This window comes from Cupressus sempervirens, chromosome 10 (genome assembly GCF_028749045.1).
Source record: "Cupressus sempervirens isolate cs-2001-9-10 chromosome 10, ASM2874904v1, whole genome shotgun sequence".
NCBI classification, from domain to species: Eukaryota; Viridiplantae; Streptophyta; class Pinopsida; order Cupressales; family Cupressaceae; genus Cupressus; species Cupressus sempervirens.
The window spans coordinates 476,371,182-476,396,729 of NC_143127.1; the positions used below are offsets into that span (position 1 = coordinate 476,371,182).

The 25,548-nt window shown below is 34.8% G+C and overlaps 1 protein-coding gene across 1 annotated transcript; it reads right to left on the reverse strand.

Moving 5' to 3' along the window:
- Positions 1–1,450: 1,450 nt before the first annotated feature.
- Positions 1,451–15,019, reverse strand: LOC149534756 (leucoanthocyanidin reductase-like). Its single transcript, XM_089806069.1, has 4 exons — positions 14,711–15,019; positions 14,136–14,270; positions 13,816–14,053; positions 1,451–1,638 (listed from the first exon to the last, which is right to left on the reverse strand). The coding sequence occupies exons 1-4, from the start codon at positions 15,017–15,019 to the stop codon at positions 1,451–1,453; spliced, it is 870 nt and encodes a 289-aa protein (XP_089662195.1).
- Positions 15,020–25,548: the final 10,529 nt, after the last annotated feature.

Below are 25,548 nucleotides of genomic sequence, written 5' to 3' on the forward strand. Positions count from 1 at the left end.
ACAAGATTGGGTAATTGATCAATAATTTCATTAACTGCTTCTAGGCACGTGTTAAGCATTTTTTTCTCTATTCATACCAACCGTGTTGCCACCTGCCTTTTGGGGTCCGTACTTGGGTCTACAAGCTGATGCAGTGCAAATATGTTGTAAAAAATCACTTTGAAACATATGTTGGTTGAAAAAGTATAAGGATATAGTTATTCCCAACATGAAGGGAACAAATTCTTACCACTCTTTCATCTTCACTAGCAGTTGATGGATAGCTTGCAAGTCATTCTCTGAAGTAACTAGATAACTGATCTAGAACTGCTCTTTCTGTACATGGACTCACCTACAATCATATTCTAATTGGTTAAATTGAATTTTCATAATAAAGGCAATATATAACCAGTAAGAATAATGAAACACATAAATTACCAATATAGCAAGGTATGAATATTATCTAACCACCACCCCAATGCAAAATGTTGGGCCCAATAGTTTCTACAGTCTAGAGATGACTATTTAATATTTTGTTTCTGCAATATAGATCTACTTAAGATAATTTTACTTTTGAGCAGCACCATGAAAATGACGTGTCCAAATATTTTTGAACTTCTAAGATGACAAGGAATTCTGTTTCTAGGAATTTCCTAGAAATTGTAATCCTTCCTTTGGTAAAAATATATATCTAAGATCATAAGCATTCAAAAACTACACCTTCTCAATCTCAAAAAGGAAAAATATATACCAAAGATAGTACAAAATTAGATCTTCCATTTAAAGAATCAAATATTTAACTACATCAAATGATACACGCAGAGGGTCGGGCAGAGACGCGCATCGGCAAGGTGTAAGACAAATAAACCCATTACTCTTTTGTTCTCCATGTTTTTCAGTGTTTCCATGTTTTAGTCGCTTAATATCATATTTCTTTTATCCATTGTTCCTCTATCAAAAACTCTTTTCATTTATTGGCATAATTCTAATAACTGATATAATGCCACTCTTTTATAATAGTTTCACTATAATATCTCATAGCCTGACTTGTATTCAATCTGTAGGATTAGTAATTATCCTCAACTTTGCATTCTCTATTGTCAAGGCACAAATATTTGCTGCTACTTCTTAGCCAGAAGTATAACCTTTTATCATTAATGTCTCACGACACTCCAAGATAATCCTCAGACAATCATAACAAATTCATATGAAATCGATTCCATGACAAAACAAAACAAAATCTTTGAGCTCTTCCTTGAGACAGCTTATAGTCAACAGAGCTGACACTTATTAATCAATCAATATCATATCAAGTAACAATATCACTGATTTCTGCTCAATAGATGATAAATTCACAAATATTTTAGTTAGGGTAAATCAGTTCTCAACACTTACATTATTCGAAATATCAGAACTCACTTGCAAAAAGATGCAGCCTTCAGGATTACTTTTAAAATTGTCTTTCCAACCCTTACCAATTTTGTCTCTTCAGAGACTTCACAATAACATGATACTTAGATGCCTTCAGGTATCCCCACTTGAAGGCACAACAACATAGATTTCTTGCTACATGGCAAGCTATGGTGAGACTAATCCCTGCAGATGTACCAAGCTGCCCATAATTCAGATCCATCAGTAGATACTGAGCCTGAGTCAAACCTGAGACCAATTGGGAGCAAACCCAAAGTCCAAGTGAACTCCACTACACATCCGGGCTCAAAAAAGGGTTTGTGGTAAACCACATGAGAATCAAACCAGAGTTGATGTGTAGCATTGAGATCATTAGCCTAAAACTATGACTCACGACCTGCCTTCAGACCAACTTGGCTACACGTGCGCCATTAAAAGGTTTTGTGGTTAACCAGGTGAGAATCGAAACATATTTGATGCGTAGTCTTAGGAACATTAGCCTAACACTATGCCTCATGACTTGCCTTCGCACCAACTCGGCTACAAATGTGCCCTTTAAAAGGGCTTGTGATACATCTAGAGAATCAAATCGGTGTTGATGCATAGACCAGGAACATTAGACTTCACAGCAACTCGGCTACACACATACCCTTATTTTTGTCTTCCAAATTTATTATTGTTATTTGTTAATAAATACAATATACTACTTGAGAAAGGGAACATTGCAGAGGTTGATTCATCTCTTTAGGATTTATCATATAGCTCTCTAGGGTTCTTTTAGACCTCATTATGTTATGCTATGAGTTTGTTAGCTATTTCTGCTGCAATCTTGGCTTATGGTCTAACACCCTTGAGTATCCCTGGGTTCAAAGGGATATCTAGGATTCCCCCTAGTAAGAATGGGGTGATACTGTGTAAAAGCTTTGGTTTATAAAACCCTGGTACATCATATTTTAGGGCTGCAATTATTTACTAGGTTTGGGGAGGATCAAGAGGTAACTTCAGAGTTGTAAGTTCAGATTTGGACTACCTACAGCAAGGTATCTTCATAGGGACAATGATTAAGATGTAAATTCAGAGTTACAAGTTCAGATTTGAGCTTCCTACAGAAAGGTATCTTCATACTTCTGACCATCATTGAGGATAGCAAGAAAAAGGACGAGATTATCAGACCTGACACTAATTTATGGGGAGTTTGATAAGGTGGTTTGAAAGTTTTTCTGAGAACGGATAAGGTTTGAAGATCAACACTGAGAATTTTGTATCTTTATCTACATATTTTAATCATCTTTATCTAAGGACAATAAGAGGAAATCAATGTAATCCATTTCTAAAATTTTTGAGTAGAATTAAAGGGATTTTCTGCACTTTCCCAAGTTCAGTGATTATTTGTTCTAGCAGAAAAATAAGATCAATAAATCTAATTATAAATTTGAGTTGGTTGTTAAATTTCTTATTTACAAGTAAATTTTCAGATTTTTCAGTGCCCTATTTTTGGAAATATTTATGTTTCTATTATCCCTATTTGGGAATATAATATATTACATTCAGGTAGATTTTTCAACTAATTGCTCTGATCGCTTTCTTTAACTATGGGTTTGCTTGATGGCAGCAACCCAATTGTTGAGAAAATTTGGGGGTAACCTAGTTGCTTCTTTTTTCAAGGTGATCTGAGTTCATTATTACTTTAGTTCACTCTAAGGAATGTTGGTAGGAGGCACAAGAACCTTGCATTGTCCTATGGATGATTCTCTTGTTGAGTTTGTATGGTTGCAACGGGTTTTATAATATAGCAGGTTTACAATTTTTCCTTGAGCTGCATGGTTATATATTTGCAATATCATTTTTTTCTACAAGAGCAGCAAAGATGCCAAAAGAATTGAAGTCAAATTCCTGAGTTGTGTGCCATAACCATAATACAGTGCGGTTTTTGGAAGGGAATGCATGCTTGCAGTATCATATTCTGTGTAATGGAATAAAATGCAACATATTCTTTTGGAAACAGTGGTCAATTTTCAATAGACCAGACTGCAAGTGCATTGTTATATCATGTAATTCCAATCAAAATTTTAATAGTCCAGCACATTGATAAAGTTAATTGTAATAGGCCATCTCATTTCAAGAGTTAATTGTAATTCTCTCTTTTTAAAAGAGCCTGTAACATTATTGATCATGGCATTATATTTTATGTAAACAAAAGTTTGCAATGGTTTCCTACTATCTACCATAGTAGTAAAAATCTTCTTAGTAAAAAAAAGGAAAACCAAAAGATTCATAAATTATCGAACTATCATGAATCAATCAAGAAAAAATGATATTTTCAACACACATATTGTTGCACTTGCATTGTTGCACTTATAGCTGAAATTTGACACTTGGAGTTGATATGCACGTTTCTTTGAGGTGGGTGATAACAAAGAGCTCATCAATTTTCACTATGTTATCTTCTGGCTAAAAGTCTACACCATTCTTCACTGTTTTTTATTTATACCTAATACAATTTTATTTTTCAAAATGTTTATCACTGCCACAGTTTTTGACAGTTGGCTTCTTTGTATTAACGCCTATAAGGAGCCATTAGATATTGGAAGATACAGGTTATAAACCTCAGGTAGTTTGTTTGCGAGATTTCTTTTGGATTTGGCTATGTTACATGAAATGCTGAAGTAAGATGCATTGATTTCAACCCATTCCGATTGATTTGTACAGATTCTTATAACCAGTTCCATATATTTAATTACATTTAGACACTATCTTTTAATGCTTTATTTCAGTGTGCTACATATTCTATTTCATATTTGTGATACATGATGAAAGTATTATAACATATGGAGGAACAGTCCATGAGTGGCATGGCCAGTTGAAATGGTTTTAGTTTCAATTTTACACCATTTGATACAAATAATTAGTTTACCAATCGACCCCTAGGTTCATTCCATTTGCAGTAAAATCTTCATTACATAGAAAATGTTCACAAAATCTATGTCAATGCTCACACATCTTCTTGGACTTAACGCAAATCTATGTCAATCCTCACACATTTTCTTGGACTTACGCAGGAACTATCCTACCCTGCAGCTCTTGTTAAATATGTTATCAACTTGACTTTTCTATTAAAGGCTCTCATGCTGAATTGAAAGCCAGGTAAAGAAAAAGATATTATACACTATTTTGTTGGTACCCTATGCAACACAACAAACTTGTTCTTACTATAAGAAAATTTTCTTTTCTTTTGTTTCATTGCAAATCTTCTACTTGCACGGAGGTCTCTCCCCATCATTGGACACACTTGATAACATTCGAGCTTTGGATTGCATACAGGAAGTGCATCTATACACATAAGTATAAACTTCTTCTTTTCCCGCAACACATATAACAACAATTTTAAGTGCTTGCAAGGTATATACTTATGAATAAATATTACATCCTGATTTAAATGTATGAAAACAATTTTCATTCCTTTTAAGCTTCATTCATCTCGAGGTGCAATTCACAAACTCAAGAATAGTGGCTTTTGTTCTTCAGGATACCTTTAGGGGAAGAGTATGTGAATGCCCCCTCGTGTCTGGAGTCCAGTTTAGAGGAGATAGCTATTTACACTGCTAAGGTTTGTTGAATCTAATTCTGAATAACATTGCTTGCTATTGTTGAATCTAATCTAATGTATATTTTAACTAGACTTGTAGCTTATCTATTTTGAAATTTTTGTTAGGCCTTGTAGTTTGTATAATTTGATTGCTGGAGAGCTTCTACAGCTAAGCAAGAAGGCCGTTGCACGAGTTATAGCCACACGCTCGAGTATGAAAATTGTTTTTTTATTATTCTAATGTATATTTTAACTAGACTTTTAGCTTATATGTTTTGAAATTGCTTTTAGTGGCTTAATGTTGTAAGGTCTCTTGAAATAAGACCTTCAGGCGGTTGGTCAAAGTTTTACAAATAATCTTAGGAATAAAGTCAAAGAAAGTATTTTTAAAATATTAAAGTATTGAGCTAGGTCTAAGAAGATTTGTGTACTTTTGACAGTTTTGCTTAGTTTGTAAAAGTTGTAGACCGAAGTTTTCATAGCCTGATTTTTGCTTCCTGCAAAGAACGATCATGTCAAATAATATAAGTGAAGAACAAAACAGGGAGACAATCGCTAGATTGTGGTCTAACTTGAAAAGAAAAGGTGATGGAAAATGTTATTGTCCTTGCAATATTTGTAAGGGCTTAAACTATAGAAGACTGCTAATCAAAATAGTTAAGAGACATTGTAGGGAGAATGGTCACATTGAAGGGGGGCATGCCTATCATCCACTGGTAAGTTGTTCATTATATCATTTTAACAATTTATATACATATGAAATCACTTGATGATGAGTTGATGATCATGGTTTATTTATGTTAATCAATTTTATATAGGTTGATCTTCCCAGGGAAGTACATGATATGAACCACAACAATCCGAAGAATATGGTTTTCGAAGTAGAGGAACATGGAGGTGCAAATATCCAAGGTGAAGATAATGATCCCATGGAAGATGACGATCATGTGCCATAAAACACAATTGAAGAGGATGGTATGAATACATTGATCCATGACACATCTAGTCCAAGTGTATCTGACCATGATGATGATGATAGCCTCGATGTACCTCTACTTCAGAAGGCATACGAGCCCCTATACAAAGACTCCCAAACAACTCTTCTCTTTACTGTATTGTTGTTGTTGAACTTGAAGGTTATGAATGGTTTATCCAACATAACAATGTCACGTATGTTAAGGTATGTCATATATGTATTTATAGTTAATGAAGGGTGAATAATGTACCACTAATATTGTTCATATTAACAACTTATATTTTTTTTTGTAGATTGATAGGCAAGTTTCTGTTACCATCATCAAATATTCTACCTCGCTCATATCGAGAATTAACTGTTGTTATGAAAGATATTGGAATGGAGTATGAAGCAATACATGCTTGTCCCAATGATCATATTATATATTATAAAGAACATGAATTTGCAACACAATGCCCTGTATGTCATACGAGTAGATATCGAACAGATCGACTAATAAAAAAGGTGCCTCAAAAGGTTCTTCGTTACATCCCCATTATTCCACAGATGCGACAATTATTCAGGTGTAGTAGCTTGGCTCAATTTATGGATTATCATGCACGCAATAGAAGTCGAGATGACATTATTCGAATCCCTATGGATGGTTCAACATTTATGCACATAGAGGAAAAGTGGCAACACTTCAAAGAAGAACCTCATAATCTCAGGCTTTCATTGGTAGTGGACGGTGTCAATCCATTTGGAGAGATGAGATTTGTTTACTCGGTGTGGCCTATTTTTGTTATCAACAATAAAATTCCTCCGTGGATGTCAACAAAGAGGGAGCACATTATGTTGGCAATGATTGTTCCAGGTATCTTATCATTTGATAGTTATTAATTTACATGTACTTACAAATCTTGCAGTAAAATGGTCACAATAATTATGTAATGTTACTGTTCATTCAAGTAGGTAAATATCAAGTAAAAGATATGAATGTATATATTGAGCCTCTTATCGACGAGTTGGTGGAGTTATGGAATGGTGTCACTATGTATGACGTGTCTAGACCAATAGGACAAAGACAATTTCAATTCCATGCAATACTTGCATGGACAATACATGATGCCCCAGGGCTAACACATTTTTGTGGTATGTTATAGTGAATTCAAGTTGCGCACAATAATTCTAATTATAAAAATCAACATATTTAATAATCCAATTACATCATTATCTTGTAGGTCTTCAAACAAAGGGAAAATTTGCATGTCCAGTTTGTGGTCCAAAGATGAAATCTCGTCATTCAAAAAGTTTAGGAAAGCAGGTGTTTGATGAGTGTAGACACTTCCTCCATAGGAATCATAAGTATCGAAGTACAGAAAAACCTCTTTTCAATGGGAAAGAAGAGACTACATCAAAGCCACGAAGAATGACACCTTGCCTATGGAAGTTGGAATATAATAGAATTAATCGTCGAGGTAATGCCGTTCCACCTAATGGTTTATGTTTGTAATTTATATATTTCTATTGTGATTTTTGTTGACTAATTGTGTAATTGATGATTGTGAAGGTCGTCAAGGCAATACTGACAACCTTCCAAAGGGACTAAAAAGCTATCCCAGACAATTTAGTAGGTTGCCCTACTACGAGCACTTGCAAATTGTGCATTTGTTTGATACTATGCATATTGGAAAGAATATAACAGAGACATTGTGGAAAATATTGGATGGAAGGCGTGACAAAGAAAAAATTGTCAAAATTTGTAATGACATACATGAATCCAATCATGCATTGAAAAATTTCATTCACTCAAATAGCAACAGAGATCAGATTAATATAAGTGCCCTTCCATGGTTATTAATGGAGCAGCAAAGTGATGCCATAAAAGAAGTCATACGAAAAATTCAATTTCCCATAGGATTTGCTGCGAACATAAAAAATCTCATGTAAAAAAAAAGTGAATTTGGGCCAGGGCTCAAAACGCATGATTGACATACTTTCGTCAAGGTAACTTATGTTCTTCTGTATTTACAATATATTCATAAACTATGTGTACTGTTCATTATGTTATGTTAGAAAATAATGAAATGATTGGTTTATAATTACTGTAGTACGTGCTTCCTCTATCTCTCCCAGAGCACTTCAACAATAACATCAAACAAGTGATATACGACCTTGGAAAATATATGAAATAAGTAGTAATATCTGTTCAATTTGTTGTATATATTTATTATATTCACAATTTGTTTTTCTTGCTATGTAATCTATTGTATATTATTTTGTAAAGTCTCATATCTATATATTTTTTGTGACTTGAATCTCTTAATGTAGGTGGTTGTCATCTAAAGAAATCCATAAAGAAGATATCAACTATTGGAAGAGAAGATTTCCTCATTTACTGTGTGAAATGCAAAAGTGTCTACCTCCAACTTTTTTCAATGCACAGGAACACTACCTCATACACCTAGTTGAGGAGATTGAATTGTGTGGACCTGTACACACTAGGTCAATGTGGATGGTTGAGAGGCATTTGAAATCTTTGAAGGCTTTGGTCTGACAAAGAGCACATCCTGAGGGTTCTATGGTAGAGGGATATATGGTATACCAGACTATGGTGTACATTACTGAATATCTTCTTAAGTTTGCATCAAATATCCATGTAGATCACATTTGGGATCTCGAGCCTTTTGAAAAATTAGAAGGGGAGTACTTGATGGGGAAAGGTACATTGAGGAAAGTGAGAGGTAATAAATTATAAGATGTTATTGTAATAAATTATTTCTTAATCTTCAAAATAAATCGGTTGTAAGTTGTCTTTTTTTTTTTTGTACAGCTGCTCGAGAGTGGGATGCACTACATTTGTATATTGCAAATAATCTTGATTGGATGACGGTATGGATTGAACGATTTCAACATTCTGGTCGCACATTAACATGGGAAGGTGTATCTTCATTGGTTAAAGAAGCTCATCGTAATGGAGATTCCAATGTTATGCAAAGGGAAATAGATTTAGCACGTGGTTCAAGAGATTTCCAGGTATGTACAAATTTATTAATCACCCGTATGTTTATCAACTCACGATACAATAATTTTGATATGTTTCACATATTATTGTAGGTTAAACACCACAAGGCTATGTTCTGTAATGGTAAGAAATTTTGCGTCAAAGTGTTGGATGACACGAAGAAAACTTGTGATTCAGGAATAACTGCAATCTTTCAAGTGACTAATATTTCATCTAGAAATGACTTACATCCTCAAGAGTCTGAAAATCAATACTATGGCATTTTGGATGAGATACTTGAGTGTGACTTTAGTTCCTTCAAATTAGTACTCTTCATTGTCAAATGGTACAGGCTACGACTTAATCCAAATGATCCTGATAGAACTGTTATTGAACATGATAATGGATTTACAATGGATAATACAAGGTCATTTGAGCCAGTTGGGGATGAGCCTTTTGTTCTTCCAAGCCAATGTGAGCAGGTATTTTACTCAGAGGTTCCACATAAACTGGGTTGGTCATTTTTTGTTAGACATGAACCGAGAGGAGGGCCAATAAAGTATAATGCGATGGAAGAAGAAGATACCGAAGAAGTAGAAGATGATGTAGATGGTGATCACGATCGACAGTTATTGGATGATGTTCCTGACACAAATTTTCATGAAGAAGAAGAAGAAGATGATGACGATGATGCTCCTACTGATGATGATGATGAAGATGATGTTGATGTTGATGATGATGTTGATGATGACGACAACGATGACGATGACGACGATGGCGAGGATAATGATGATGACGATGGTGATGATGATGACGAGGACGATGATGATGAAGACGATGATGAGGATGATGATGATGGAATTTAGAGGTATGCCATCAATCCTTAATCTATTTAATATTCATTTCTTGATAGAAATATTTTTGTCTTATATATATGGTTACATAGTTTATTCATTATCTATTTAAAAGCTACAAGTTTCAACTACAAATAGAATACTGCTAATCTAAATTAACTATTAATCTAAATTAATTAAATAAAACTATTTAAAACACATATTGATGTGTGAATGTATTCAGCCTTATTTTCTTTCAGGTCAAAAGCATTTGTAAGTGTTTAGTTTAGAAAAGGGAATTCATTAAATATCTATAAAAGGGAGTTGTACCTAGAATATCATAGGGAAAACATAATATAAGTGCTTACCCAATTTGTTGGTTAATAATTATGCCTCTTTAGGTGATGTAGAGACCCTAGGTGGTCTTGCAATCATTCATAACAAGAGGGACTTCCATAGTGTTCTCACAACACCAACCAAGCATCTTCATAAGATCCCTCTCCTTGATCCAAGCCAACTCCATAACCTATCAGAGTGCACACCAAATCCTTATGCCACCTTAGGTTCTACATATTTGGAATAATCCCATGAATGTCCCTCAATCCATCCAATAGATTCATCCAAGCAATCTAATCAACAAACTATCAAATGCTCACAATGCCTCAATAGGCACCAAACTTGACTTCACCTTAACTAGGTGTTTCCTCCACCTCCACACACATCAAAAAACTTCAAATAGCATGTCCCCAAGGTGACTAAGCCCTCAACTCATCAGCTGATACAAAAACCCAGTTTTAGCCCTTCACTAGGCCTACTTCCCTAGTAGGCTTGTAATGTGAGCCTGATTTAAGTTTTTTATTGTGTACCTTTTAATGTTTTTAAATTTTATGTGATGCTAATGATGGATGTGATTATGATTATGATGTGATTATGCTCACGATAATTGAATTACATTTGCAGGAACTGAACCCCTTTCAGGAGCATCCTGCACAGTCTCATGGATCGACAGGTATAAGTCAATACTCCTTATAGACAGTCTATTTAATACACTTATCAATAGTAAGATTGATGTCTTCTAAGATCTCTCCCATTTGCAGGTAACAATGAATAGGTATTTGTCAGAAGTGTCTTCCTCGAGTGAGGGAAATATAGGAATAGAAGAGGAAAGTGAGACATGCAGTTTATCTAGAACAAGGAGATTAACTAGAGGTCAAAGGACTAGAAGGAAATTCAATAAACACATGAAATTTTTCCTTGCTCAAGGGGGGTCATGTTCTTATGATGATGAGATAGAAGGCAACATTGAGGTGCCCTTGAGGTACCCATTGGGTACCCAAGGAACTTCCTCCAATAAACACTGATTTTTGTGTTAACGAGAGGATATATCGCATAGCACCATCATCACTACATGGTTTGGGCCTATTTTCTATGGATGGCATAAAGGTGTCTTACAACAAAGTTTCTGAATTGATGGAGTATGTTGGACCATGTTACGATTACAAAAGTTGGATGCATATTGTTAAATATAAAAAATTATGCGTAGGTATGTCCTCTCGGAAAATTATATACAACAACAAGACAATAATCAAAGTAAAAGTGTGGCTATATACATTGATGGAAGGCCAAAAGCAACAGGGAATATTGTGGGTTTTATAAATAGTACACGACCTGGGTCAACTATAAAGCAACCCAATTGCATATTTGAGGCGCGCGAGGGAAATCGTGTATTCATCTGTGCGATAAAATCAATACGTGTAGGGGAAGAGCTTCTTATTGATTACAATTTGAACCGCATAGATACAAACGAGGCTACTATCATGGGGGTGGTACATACTATTAAACCAACTTCTAATCAATGACTCCAACATACCATTTAGTCAATAAATTTTTTGCTAACATTTTTATACTTGATCTTTGACACAGGGGCACAATATGGAGCAACCACCCGGAGGGGATGCTGGCGATGTTCTCGACTCATCTACACACGAGCAAGTAAAACTCATTGTAATTGTGCAAACTAGATAGAAGCAAAATGTTAATTTTTTAATGTTGTTTTCTTCATTGTTTTGGAGTAATTTTGATAATAATAATACTATTGTTGTCACAGAGGGCTAGTGGTCGTAGGGAGGGAAAGGAACCTACAGTCCCTAATCAGCAGCCCCCCCTGAGGAGGATCCTTTTTATAGTGATTTAGTAGACACCGATGACTCGATCGTTTCGACTAAAAAGTTGCTAAAGAAAATTGGTAGAGAAATTTTACGTTTGGCAACCATAAAGCCTACTATTCAGGAAATAAGAGAAAGGGGAGCTGAATTGATGCACACCTCTGAAACCTTAAAAGTAAGTATTAATGAAATTTTTAATTATAACAAGAGTTCAATAATGGTTTTTATGTTATGCTCTTTTATGGCATTAATTAAAATATGGATGCGTTGTCTTTACAGAGTTTTTTGCATGATTTCGAGCCCCGTTCCCATGATGAGGGTGCTACAGGTGGTTCAGGTAGATCGCATGTTCCATTCCCCACTTCTGTTTTCTACTGAATATATATAGGAATGATCATAATCATTGACAATACATGCTCGAACAATCCTTTTTTTAATGCTCTAACAATCTTGTCCATGCTAGTCCACGCGTTCTATATTTATGCATGCTCTAACAATTTTATTCTTCAGCTTCACATCAATTGAATCCTATGATGAAGCCGCCTCCATCCAGGACAACCACAAATCTCTTTTCAACTGCTGAGTCAGCAACACACAAGTTACAGGCATCGATTGTTGCACCATCTGCTAGTACACAAATCCCTCTTTTTCTCTCTTATGACAGCAACAAACAGTTTTTTTTTTACAACTTTTTAACATCTATTCTCATTTGTTCTTTTATACTTCGTGACAAAGACTTATGAAACTTATGAAACTTTTTGCAATAGGAGCTGCAACATCATTTCCTAGATGTTCCTATGTTCCTAGTACGGGAACGGTGAAGGATGTCACATTGATCATCAGTGACGATGAAGGCATTCCATTAAAAGTAGCCAAAGTTCTAGGTACTTTAAAGTTATTATTATTCTATAGTGATATAATAGTAATTTATTTTTTGATCACTCTTCATCGACTAATGATCCCATGATTGTTTTGTAGGGAATGATCTTTTTTGGAGAAAACTTGGTGATGAGTGTTTGCGAATATTCGGGGCCACCATGCGTACCTGGTGGAACATCATATCCTAACTAAAACCCCAAACCACTATTTTGATTTCATATCATTGCTATAATAGTTTTCCTTTTCATCCATTTCTTGAACTATATATATTAAAGGTAGCTTCACTTCATTTATGAGTCTAACATGTTTTTTTTTACCTAAAAGGTGGAATAACCAACGCAAACCGTTGAAGGATGATCTTATAGAGAGAATGAACCAACTCTTTGGACCTCGTGCATTCGAGAGAAACAAGCTCCTTGAAAAAGTTGGTTTATGTTTGAAGTATATTAGGGACTATTATAGAAAAAATTTACGGGATAACCCTAGGTATGAGCGTTCGCCCTATGTTCTTGAGGCTGAGTCGCAGGCTCTGATTTTGGATGGAAAGTATAAAGCTGACAAGAAAAATAATATTACACCAGTGGAGAGTACATCAAGGTATGTGATACTGTTGAGAATCTAATTATGTACTAATTAACCTCTATATTTATACTATCTAACATATTTCAAACTTTTCATAGATTGCCTGACACATCAAAGGCAACAAAGGCAAGACTAGAAAAGCATGGGACACACAAGCTCGGCTCTGGTGGTTTTTTGAAACTTCAAGCAAGAGTTGTAAGTATTAGTAAATGAAAAATTCTATCAAATTTTTTATATAATGTGATGGGAAATGCTAGGACTCCCTTAATTAGCTCATCAATTATAAATAGGTCAATAGAATATAATAATAGTAGTGGATTTTCATATTCAATATAAAAAATTCAACAATTGAAGTCAGACTTTGCAATCTAGATTAGTGAAGATTCCTTCATGTACTAATATGACATTATTTAAAATCTCACCCTTGATGTTTCCATCTCCATAGATTTCAAACTGATCTTGGGGAGGAGCAAGCTCAGAGGGATGGGCATGATAAAAGTAAGGCCACCCAGCAATAGAATTGTAGCAGATGTAAGTGTATGGAATGTTGGATGCCTCAATTGCCCTCCTAACAACTCTCCTTTCTTTGTAAAAGCTTAGCCCTTGTTCTATTGGATTGGCTCTGTCTATATCATGCCCAAATTTCAAAGGAAGAAACCTCTGCATCAAAGTTCAACAATTCTTAAGTCTATTACAGTTAACAAGCATTCATGGTAATAATGTTAGGGTCCTATGTTCTGACCTTAATAGTGCCAATTTCTTTAATGGCATCTACAATCTTAAGCTGATCTGTAAGTTGACCACCGCCCACAATTGAAATAACAATATCAATGCCTTGCATGGCCTTTACCATTGAATTATGATCACTTAAATCTCCCTGCAGAACACCCATTATAATATACATGCACATTAATAAGACCCATTACAGAACATGTAGACATTAATAAAACCCATTACAACACAAATTTTTACAACTATAATATAGCTCATGATCCCAACCAAATTAGACTCATTGATAAGGAGATCACTGACCGAACACCCCTTCTTAACATAATTTCTAAATACCCAACTTCACAACAAGACAGTCAAACATGATTATTTGTGAGATGACCGCTATCTAACAATTTAGCAAATAGCTGCAATAGTAGTTACCATGAACAAACAAGCAAAGCTTAATCATATATTCTAAACCTATATGACGAATCAAAACAATCTATAGTCTGTAAAATCAATATTTTAAACAAGTACATACACTTTACAACTGTGCCATGCATATCTACCACAAAATCTTAGTTATGAATAGAGCTAGTGACATACATAGACAATGTTAACACCAGAATCTTTCAATTCATGGAGGCACTTTTCTTTGGCAGAATCATGGGCAGTGATGGGTCTAATGAGAGCATAGGTAGAATGGCCTGCATTTACAGTTGCAAGAGCAACAAAGCGACCAATATAACCAGTGGCTCCAATCACTAATATTTTACTTTTCTCTTCATTCACAAAATCCTCATATGAAGAAATCTCACAAATGGAGGCCATGGTTGAGATTGAATTTTCCTCCAATAGTTGAGAATAAAGGTAGTGATTGAAAGAATGAGGGAATGCAGCAGCACTTGTAGCCATTTTTATTTCCAAAGAGCTGAACTAACTCTTACCCAACTTAAGAATTTGGAGAAAATATGTTGGTACAAGAAAAGCATACAAACACACAACATTTATATAGTAGATTGCTCCATCAAAACTGCTCAATTTTTCTCCTATTATATTGTGATGGATATAGATGATTTGCTGTTGATATTTTAACTACCCTCCATTGGTTGATGAAATAATGCAAGTAAAATTCACCATACCATGCAAAAATGCAATGCTTAGAGTTCAAGAGATGCCTCACAGAAGAGGATAAGAGAATTGGCTTCCAACAAGGCTATAGAGCCATGGTTGAATGGCTATGAGCTGAAATTAGTGTGGAAGGTTCTAATAATGATGCATCTGAGCCACAGGTAAATAAGCTAAATGAAATTTATTTCAATTTGAATACTTTACCAATTAGTCTATTTGATGTTAAGTTCCAATATAAAGTGAGTATATCTGTTTTAAGCAAGCAATGATAAAAATGCGTAGGATGTTGGAATGCAGCCTGACAATCCTTCTACACAATCTGTAATTGCCGAAGGTTCGCATGATGTGCATCCCAGTGGTGGAGGTATACATTTGCTATTAAATTTTTTATATGTAATTGCAATTGGTGTTTGGATTAAAGTAACATTTTGTATAGCAGTTGTAGAGGATCGAGGGGTCAATGTTCATGACCGTGTTGACATTGAGTCCAAACAAAATGATGTGGTCAGATCAGGTAAAGAGCGCCACAGTTATGTTATTTAAAATAATTAAATACTTGTAACAATTATAATAAATTATTTTTAATTTAACTCTTTTATTTGTTATTGTAGAGGACCCCCCTTTGCAACAGCATAGGAATTTGAGATCATCAAGAACAGAGAACATAACAACTAATGAGGGGGGAATTGATGATGACACTGATGCTCCTCTTAGAGCTTACATAGAAAAAAGAAATAGAAAGAAAAAAAGAAATGATTGTCATCTACATACCTTAATTGATAATGAATTAATTTTATGTCTCAATGAATTTAATTATGTGCTAATGAATGTTCATGAATTATGTGTTAATGCAGAATATTGATGAATGTTGCATGTTAACGAATCTAATGTGTTAATGAATGTTATCATGTGATATTGATTGAATGTTATCATGTGATATTGATTGAATGTTATATTTTATTAATGGTTGAAAGAATGAATGAATGTTAGATGTTAACGAGGAATGTAGAGTGATGTTAGGGGGAGGGGGATGGGGCCAAATGAGCTTCCACCTTCACATGGTTGGCCCTGTTTAGTAGAGAATATTAAACTATTCCCGAAACAAAGTGAAGCTCAATAAGATACTAACAATAGGTAGAAACAAGAAGCAATAACAAGCTCCTTCTAGAACATAACTCTTACCAATTATTGCTATCTTCCCCACACTAGGAATCTCCATCATATTCTCATATGCCTGCAAAAAAATTAGAATAACTAACCAAAAATAACTCATATTTTCATACTTCTCCATGCTTGGAATATAATCACCTTGTTTAGCCTTCCCTTGGCTCTTCATCTCCATTGTCTTCTCATCCTTCTCTTTGCACCTTGAGACCTCTACTGCTATCTGCAACATGTCTTCACACCCTTGCCATTTGCCTTGGTATACCAACTCCTGGTTGGTGGCTGTTCTATCCGATTCAGTCATCATTGTCTTTGTGAATTTTCTTTGTCCAACTTTCAATGGACACCATATAGAACCAATCAATATCATATCTGCTTCTCCAAGCCTTGTTTCTTTGCTATTTACATCAGCATTTGTACTTTTCATCTTTGTTCCAATCATCTCCTTTCCCTCAAGCCTTCCAAGACCTGATCTTTTTCTGTCTTCATCGGCATCCTTTCTCTTTACCTCTGCTACAACCTTTTGAACCTTTTTGGTGTTAGGTTCTCCTTGCTCTTCAACACTTGATTGCTGCTCATTTGTTATTTGTCCTTCAAATGGACAACTTTTCTTCATATCATCCTTTTCTAGGTTCTTTTCCTCAACCTCATTCTCATTAGCTGTTTGCTTCAAAGCATCATCCTTTTTGATCAAAACATCTTCCATTGCTTCACCATGTTCCTCTTTTCTTAGGAACCTTTCCCTCTCAAAGATGCCAATGCTCGCTGACACCTTCGAAGTTGTCTTGTGCTCCTCCAATGGTGTTAATACCATCTTCTCTCCATTATTTGTGAAAGTGTAGGTGTTCTTTCTGACATCATGTAGGGATCTCTTCTCAACCTGCCAAGCCCTTCCTAAAATTATATGACAACCACTCAAAGGTACAATGTCACATAGCACAACATCATTACATGATCCAATGGTGAAGGGAACATAAGCTTGCTCCTTCACATCAACACAACATCCAACATCCAATCCTTGTGCTTTGTAAGGCCTAAAATGTGCTATTCTTGGTAGATTCAATTTGTTAACCATCTCAAATGAAACAAGATTTGTAAATGAACCACTTGAAACAATAACCTTTTAAAATTTCACAAATTGGAACATGAGATTGGATGGCTTGAAGCTGGGAAGCCTTTCTATCCAACAATGTTTGATCCTGTACTTCAGATTTTTAGTCATGACCAACCACTTAGTTGTTTGGGAAGACCCAGGTATGTAATTGCATTGTATTAGATATGGTTTGCATTTTTGTTGAGATTCTATTACTACAAAAATGTTGTGCAGTCTGTAACTTCTAATTGTATGGTGTTTTAACATAATTTTTGTTTTAATTTGATTTAGTTAGATTGAAAAATGTCTACATAGTTATTGCTAGAAGCTCTTTCAATTTTCACCTGATGGAATGTAGAAATCTCATGTCTTCAAATGTTTAATAGAATATGTATATGAATTTTGCTCACTTTCTTTTATTGCAGGTCAATTATTCAACTAATTTTTTGGGATCGACATTTGAACTTCCATTTTCAGAGGTTAGAAAGTTAGGCTTAGAAACTCAAGTTATGCTGAACCATGCCTGGACATCAATGTCTGGTTCAAATAATAGTAAATCTACATAGGAATCTCAATCTAAGAGAAGCTCTAAGGTATTCTTTTGGTCAATAAATAAGTTTTGTTCTTGAATTATGTTCATCATTGAGGTTGTACTGAGATTTGAAACGATCTATTGTTTTAAGTTCTTTCTATCAAGCTTTTTGAGTTTTCTCTCCAATTCATGCCTTTTTGGATTTTGGATTTTTTGGAATTTGGTTATGGTAGTTTTTATAACCTTGTGAGTAAAGGAAAAAATAATTGGTTCTAGTTTTTAGGATTGTAACAAGTCCAAGCAGGTCTTGTGTCATTTGTTGCTGGTTGCTGATACTAGTTTAAGAGCATAGGATGGTTTAATGTAACCTTGATCTTATATTTGATATGGCTCATTAGATCTACTTCCTATTTCCTTTTTATTTTCTCTATCCCTTGATTTTAACATTGTGTCCAAAGAAATTAATGGATTAATCTGTGTTGTGGTTCTGATGTCATTTTCAATTTATCAATTCTCTTTTAGGTCATATGTATAAATTATTAATGTTATATTTGTGTAGGTATTGCTGTATGGTGGACAAGTGACCTCATGGAAGAGTGAAAATGGAGAAGAGTTACTTTTCATGAGCAGTAAGGTGATTGTGACATCACTAATGAATTCATTATTTATTCCTTAGTTACTAATTAAGAAACTTGTAACTTTATAAAACTTGACAAACCCAAATTTGACTTGGACCCAACTCAACAAAATTTCCAAACATAGAAAAGGCACATTTAACAACATTTATAAAACTGATATCAGAGAGAAAATAAGTGGTTTGTCATTCATTCACAAACAATAAAGAAGCTTAATACAATCACGGTGTTATATGATAAAAAATTGCAATTACAATTAATATTTTACAAATTTCTTCTATGAGTAGAACTTCATAGTGGCTGTGTGGGTGCTCTTGAAGTTGATGATATTGATTCAACTTGAGAAAACTTATCTCTTTAATAAGCATATTGTAGGCAGATGCATCCATTCACATACCTTCTGCCTTCTTATGTGGTTATACCTTCTGCCCATTCTGCTACTTCTTTATTAATTTTAGTTTTACCTTCCTTAAAAAAGAGTGTCTCTTAGGCTCGTCCATATCATTGATAGTTGAATTTAAATATGAAAGTATGTCATGAAGGTCAATGAGAGGTAGATGCTAAATGTATTGCACAAGAATAGGGTTATTTAAGTACTATTGAGTCAGTATTTTGCACTTCTTGGTGTGGAGGGCTTCAAATGTGCTCAAATTCCACTCACAACTAGAACTGCTACAGGGCTGGCAAACTTCGAAGATTGTGCAGCACAATCTTCTCACTAAAAATCTACAAAGACAAAATTTAGAGATTGAAAAGCTGGAAAATAAATTGAAATTTTTAGTAAATGATTGATTGATTTATTTATTTGTACTAAGTTGTTACTTTTGTAATGTATAAAGGTGAAGATAACAGCCTTATGTCTGTGTCCTTGTAAACTTCTTCAAAATTTTGTCCTTAAGGTCATTGTGAGGGACCATCCTCTATATTCATGTGTTGGGGCCATCCACGATGTTAACTTTCAAATTGTGTTGATTTCTATTTTTCAATTTACTCATGCCAAATATTGGTAAGTGGTGTAAAAAGTACAAATCTAACTGCCACACCAATGCATAGTGCTATGTACAAAAGACTGATTCATGCATATGTAGAAGCAAAGGGTTTCCATGAGCTAGAGGTGGAGAATTTAAATCCTAAAGCTACTTGTCTCCATACAACAACCACAACATTTAAACCGAGAAAGAGGAAAAATTGAAGCCTCACTTGAAAAAGGAAGAATGAGAAAAAACCAAGTTAGGAAGTGAATGGGAGGAAGATTTTCAGAATCTAACCTTAATAGACCACCAAAAATAGTGGTAACAAGATACAAGGAGAGAAAATAGTTTTTGACACTTGGAAGGAATAGAAGCAGTTAATTTTTTGAGTCCTCCTTCTGTCACAAATGAAATGAGTACATGGATTGATGATGATTATGAGATTGTTCTTACTGCATCTCAACGTCATACATTGAGGATGACATAGTAGGGATTGAATCTAGGGGTCATCATTCAGATTATGTGAAGCTTCTTGGAGATAAGGATGGTGATCAAAATTATCCTTCACCTTTTAAAAAGTACATGACATTGACTAGCATGTCAGTGTTTGTGCATGAGAGGAGTAATATTTCTAATGTCAGTCAATCAAAAAATACATTGTATGTCAAATCTAATCACCTCGAGGAAGATAGACAAAGAGATGTGATAATGAAGGATAGGAACAAGTAGGTGAGAAAATGTTTTGATGAAACTATGGCAAGCAAAGAACTAGGGAAATTAAGGGATCGTGCTGAAGATGTTGAAAGAGCTCTATGATGTCTAGGCATGCCAAGACGATAGCTTCACAAGAAAGAGAGAAGTTGCAGAAAATTACATAGGAGAGATTGTTCAGACTAAGTATTGTAATTCAAATATTGCTTCAAGAACTTCACTCACATTTACCTTGTCAAAAATCTCAACATATAGCATTGAAGTTCTTTAAGGATGAGGTAACAAGATAGTAAGCAAGAATAGATCAATAGCTATATATCGTAGGACCTTGGATTGATATAAGCGAAAAAATGATAAGTTGATAGATGTTCATGAAAACATAAAAAACAGAAAATCAAGGTGTAGGAACAAAACACTTCAAGGAACCAAAAGACAAAGGAAGAAATGATAAAGTGGACAACCTAGCTGAGACCTATGACCTGAAACATTGTCGAGATAAATTAGATAAGGAAAGTTTGGAAGAAGAGAGTTTTGACTTCAGAAACAAGGATAACTTTCAGCTTGTTAATAATCCCTTATTTGAGGTTAGAGCTAATGTTTGATGTTCCCTTATATGACTCCTAAGGGTCTGTGACTGAATCCTTGTATTTTAAATCACAATAAACTTCTTTCTATTATTACTTATACTCAATTCTTTATTTTGCCACAAATAAATGTTAGGTATTAATAACAATATTTTTTCAGGGTAGATATATCAATGCAATTGTGCATGTATCTTGATGTTATGTACAAGTAATATCACCCATGCTTCTGATATATTCTTTAATTCACTGCTAGAGAGATGCAATTTATCTTTGGTAAAGAATATAGACAAACAATATGCAAATGTGTTTTTAAGTAGTTCTGATATCTTCAATCAAACTTTGATAACCAAAAACACTTCCAATAATGATGGAAATGACTTTGTGAAAATTCTCAATCCAATCAATATCAAAGACTAAACAAAGATTATATATATTGAAGTTGGAAGTATAGTGATAGTCAACTAAATGACCTAATGTCATAGATCCTGACGATCTAATGTTGATTACTAATATGCAATAAGTATCATTAGAATTTCTATAGAGCAATTTGCAAGACCAAGTAATCACTGTTATAGATTTATCATAATGTAAAAGTGATATGTACCATACTGGTTTGAAGTTATTCACTGTATTTGATATCTGCCTTATTGAAATGTGATATGATTGATTCTATTTGGTTTGTAAAGACGTTGGATATTTATTTGATCTCTGTTTGATATAATATCTTTGTAATGGTGATGACCCAATGATGGGTGATATGTACTGTTGCAATTTCTGATGTAACTCTTGTTACTTATGTGATATATATGTCACTATTCCTGATCTTAATCATTGTACTCATGGGATCTGGCTTTCTGATGTCTAGTGGATTACTACCACTTATGTCTGTATAGAATATAAAGTAATCTTCTGTCTGAATAATGTCCTTGGACTGGTTATTGATGCCTTTTTAATATCATTTGAAGAATTGCAACTCTTCATTGCATCTTTTAGTATTTGGCTCCTCTGTCATTATTACACCCTTTTGGATAACTAATCTGTGATTAGTATTTGTGATCAGCATGATATAATTTAAAGAGAAAACACTTACATTTTAGTATCAAGCTTGTTTTATGAATGAATGGAGAAAAACTAGCGACATATCCATTTCAGCTTTGTGTTTTTTACTGTTAGTATTTGATTATTAGAACATAACTATACATCCTTGTGAATTGGAGTTTCAGCAAAGATTTAATATTATTTGGATTTCTTTCTTATTGTAGCAAAGGTTATGGAGGCCCTGAACATTCCAAGAGGTGTCCGACATGTGCTTTTTTGAACACCTAATACTGACAGGTATTTTAAGTTTTAATAATATGGATCTGTATAATTCTAGTTTTAATACAATCTTATTGCAGGTTGATAGATTTTCTTAACAAGTTTTCAAAGTGTTTTCTGTAAAGTCATTGTTCACTCCAGTTCGATCATCCTAACTTTTAGCTGCAGGTGCCTTGCCTTTGGTCAAGCATAAAGCTTTCCTTAGGCCCATGTAATATGATGGGTAATTTTTTGGGTTTCTCCTTACCAATGAAAACTTTGATGTGACCCTTACTGTATGCTTTTCATGCATAACATGAATAAAAAACTAGCAATACTACATTGATGTGAAATGGGTACACAATGGGTAAAAAGATGTTAGAAAATGATTGATTATGGTGTTCTTGTTCATGATGGCGGGAGCACACATTGTAGTCATTATTTCTGCTTTTTTGAGTCACTTAAACCTTTCAAAATTATTTTTATGCTGGAAACTCTAGGTTATAGTCTTAGAAAAGTATTTTATTCATTAACAATTGCTTTAATCTGGCTTGTAGGTGAAGTGCACACAATGTTCTTATTGCTCAAATAAATTTGATCCTTTCTTAGATTTGAGCCTAGAGATCATTCGAGAAGATTCCTTGTTGAAAGCATTATCCCATTACACGACAGTGGAGCAGTTAGATGGGGGTGTGAAAAGAGATCAATGTGAATGATGCAAAGTAAAAGTGAAGGCTCTAGAACAACTCAAAATTGATAAAGCACCACATGTTCTTGCAATTCATCTCAAGTGCTTCAGTGTAGTTGGATCTGGAGGAAAAATTGACAAAAAAGTAGACTTTGGTTGTACGTTGGAACTCAAACCATTTGTTAGTAGTTCACATGTAAGTAGCCCTTACAATATTATTTGCCAATGGATCATATTTTTAGTGGAATCTAATAATATAGTTTTTGTACTATCTACTAGTTTTTTAATAAATATTACACATTTGAATGATATTCTAGTTTCTCTATCTATTGATCAATCACGGGAGGGCAATTTTAAGAACACTCTTTATGGTGTTCTTGTTAATGATGGCTGGAGCATACATTCTGGTCATTATTTCTGCTTTATTCATTCATCCACAGGCATCTAGCATGCTTTAGATGATAATCGAGTATACATTTGCTACAGTTGTGAAGACATGTTTAATTTTGTGGAGCAAGCTCATTATAATTTGTGTATAACAGGATACACAAAAGAACTACAATTTTATGTAGAACCTTTTCTTTATATGGTAACACTAATTATACTGAAGTTTCTTAGACTGATTGAAGTTATTCTTATGACATTTTGTACTCTAGGTCTATTCAGTCAGTGAGAAAAGTGTGCTTTCCTAGAAAGCTTACATGCTATTCTATATACGAGATAAGAAAACTAGCATTCAAACAGCAGGTGGGTTTGAATCTCAGTATAATGGCTCTAAACTAAAGAAGAGGGTGTCATTGAACATTGGACATCCAAAGGAAAACCACTTACAAGATTCATATGCCCCCCAGGTGACAGAAAACATGCATTCTTTCCAAACGACAACAATCTCTTTTAGTGTTGCAAGTGTAAACAAGGTATCCCAACAGGTAAAAAATTTGTCAAATGTCAATTTCATTTCAAAAAGTCTAGAAAAGAACACAAGTTCTGGCCAGTCATGTAGTAAATCCAGATCATCAACAGATCATGATGCATCATGCTTGCGGCGGGACCACTGTGGTGGCAACGCGAGCGGCCTTGTTACAAGCATGATGCACCATGATCTGCTGATGATCTAGATTTACTGCATGACTGGCTAGAACTTGTGTTCTTTTCTAGACTTTCTGAAATGAAATTGACATTTTACAAATTTTCTACCTGTTGGGATATCTTGTTTACACCTGCAACACTAAAAGAGATTGCTGTCGTTTGGAAAAAATGCATGTTTTCTGTCACCTGGGGGGCATATGAATTCATATGCCCCATGATGCATCATGCTTGTTGCGGGGCCGCTGTGGTGGCGATGGCAGTTGGCGTCGCTGCCATAGCGGCCTTGCAATATTGCTAACCGTGGACGTTGCAATTACGACGTCTGCCCACGCATTACAATGAAATGTGCGTCACATTCTTAGCAATGCCGTCACAATTCCTGACTATGTGTCACAATTGTGACACATTTGGAAACATTGCGACGGCCAGTGGCGTCAACACCAGCGCTATCGCGCCGCTAGCACCATCGCGTCCCCATCACAATTTTCCAAGACTGTCGCAAGTGTGACGCCCAAGGAAGAACTGGAAAGGCTCTCGCCTCAGCGAACCCATGGGCAGATGCTGACGCCACCCCTTTGCAATGCATGGGGAAGATGTCAAAATTGTGATGGGATCCGCATGCATTGTGACGGGAGCTGTGCCAATTTAGAATGGTGAAATTGCGATGAATAGGCATCGAAATTGTGACGTCTAAGGATAGACGTCACAATTTGCGACTAAATAACAACGGCGTCTACTATCATCGCAGTGGCGACACATTGCCGTCGCAATGGCAACACTTAGCCATCGCAAATTGATGCCAAATGTATTAGTGAGGTAAAAATGGGGTGGGGATGATACCCACAAAAATTACTATAGCAATGTTGTTCAACCACTTCTGATGGTTTGCCCTGTTAAAGGCCTGCCCTGTTAAAGGCTTTGCACTATATTAATAGTGACTTGGTTAGAGGCTTTACAAACACTTTACATGAAGTGTCACCCTGTTAAAGGATTTAATCACCTAATTAAAGGATCTACGAAGTAGCTGTTAAGCTAACCTATCACCATAGGATTTTCATTCTAATATAATTGCTAGAAAGTATTAGGTATAATGAACCAGATAGATTACAATCCTTGATTGTTGAATGCAAGCACTTGTTCCACTTTCTCTAGTCTTGATCCTTTTGTGATCTGATAACCCTCACTTCTGAAAATAGATTTCCTTGTGCACCCTTGTATGTCCACTCTTCTTTTTTACAATGAAATTTTGTCTTTCTTATAAAGACATTTGAGAATTTAGGGTTAGGTATGGATCTATGATCCATATTCAATCTTCATTTTTCGCTTATTATTTGCACTTCTTCTATTGGTTGCATGCCTTCATCATTTTTCTTATTGGTTGTATGTAGATTGCATAGGAAAAATAAAAGATTCGATCTTATCATTAAATCCTTCAAGATTTACCTTATGTCGGCTGCAAAAATTGTTTGCATCATAGTTTGTGCAATTACAAACTCTTATGCTAATATTTTGAGTTACTCGGCTCCTGAAGTATTGCTGATACTTGGCAC

Coding starts and splice junctions, on each gene's coding strand:
- LOC149534756 (XM_089806069.1), bottom strand. CDS start 15,019: ATGGCTACAAGTGCTGCTGCATTCCCTCATTCTTTCAATCACTACCTT. Junction 14,271..14,710: donor CTGGTGTTAACATTGTCTAT/GTATGTCACTAG, acceptor GGTGTTCTGCAG/GGAGATTTAAGTGATCATAA. Junction 14,054..14,135: donor AAGAAATTGGCACTATTAAG/GTCAGAACATAG, acceptor ACTTTGATGCAG/AGGTTTCTTCCTTTGAAATT.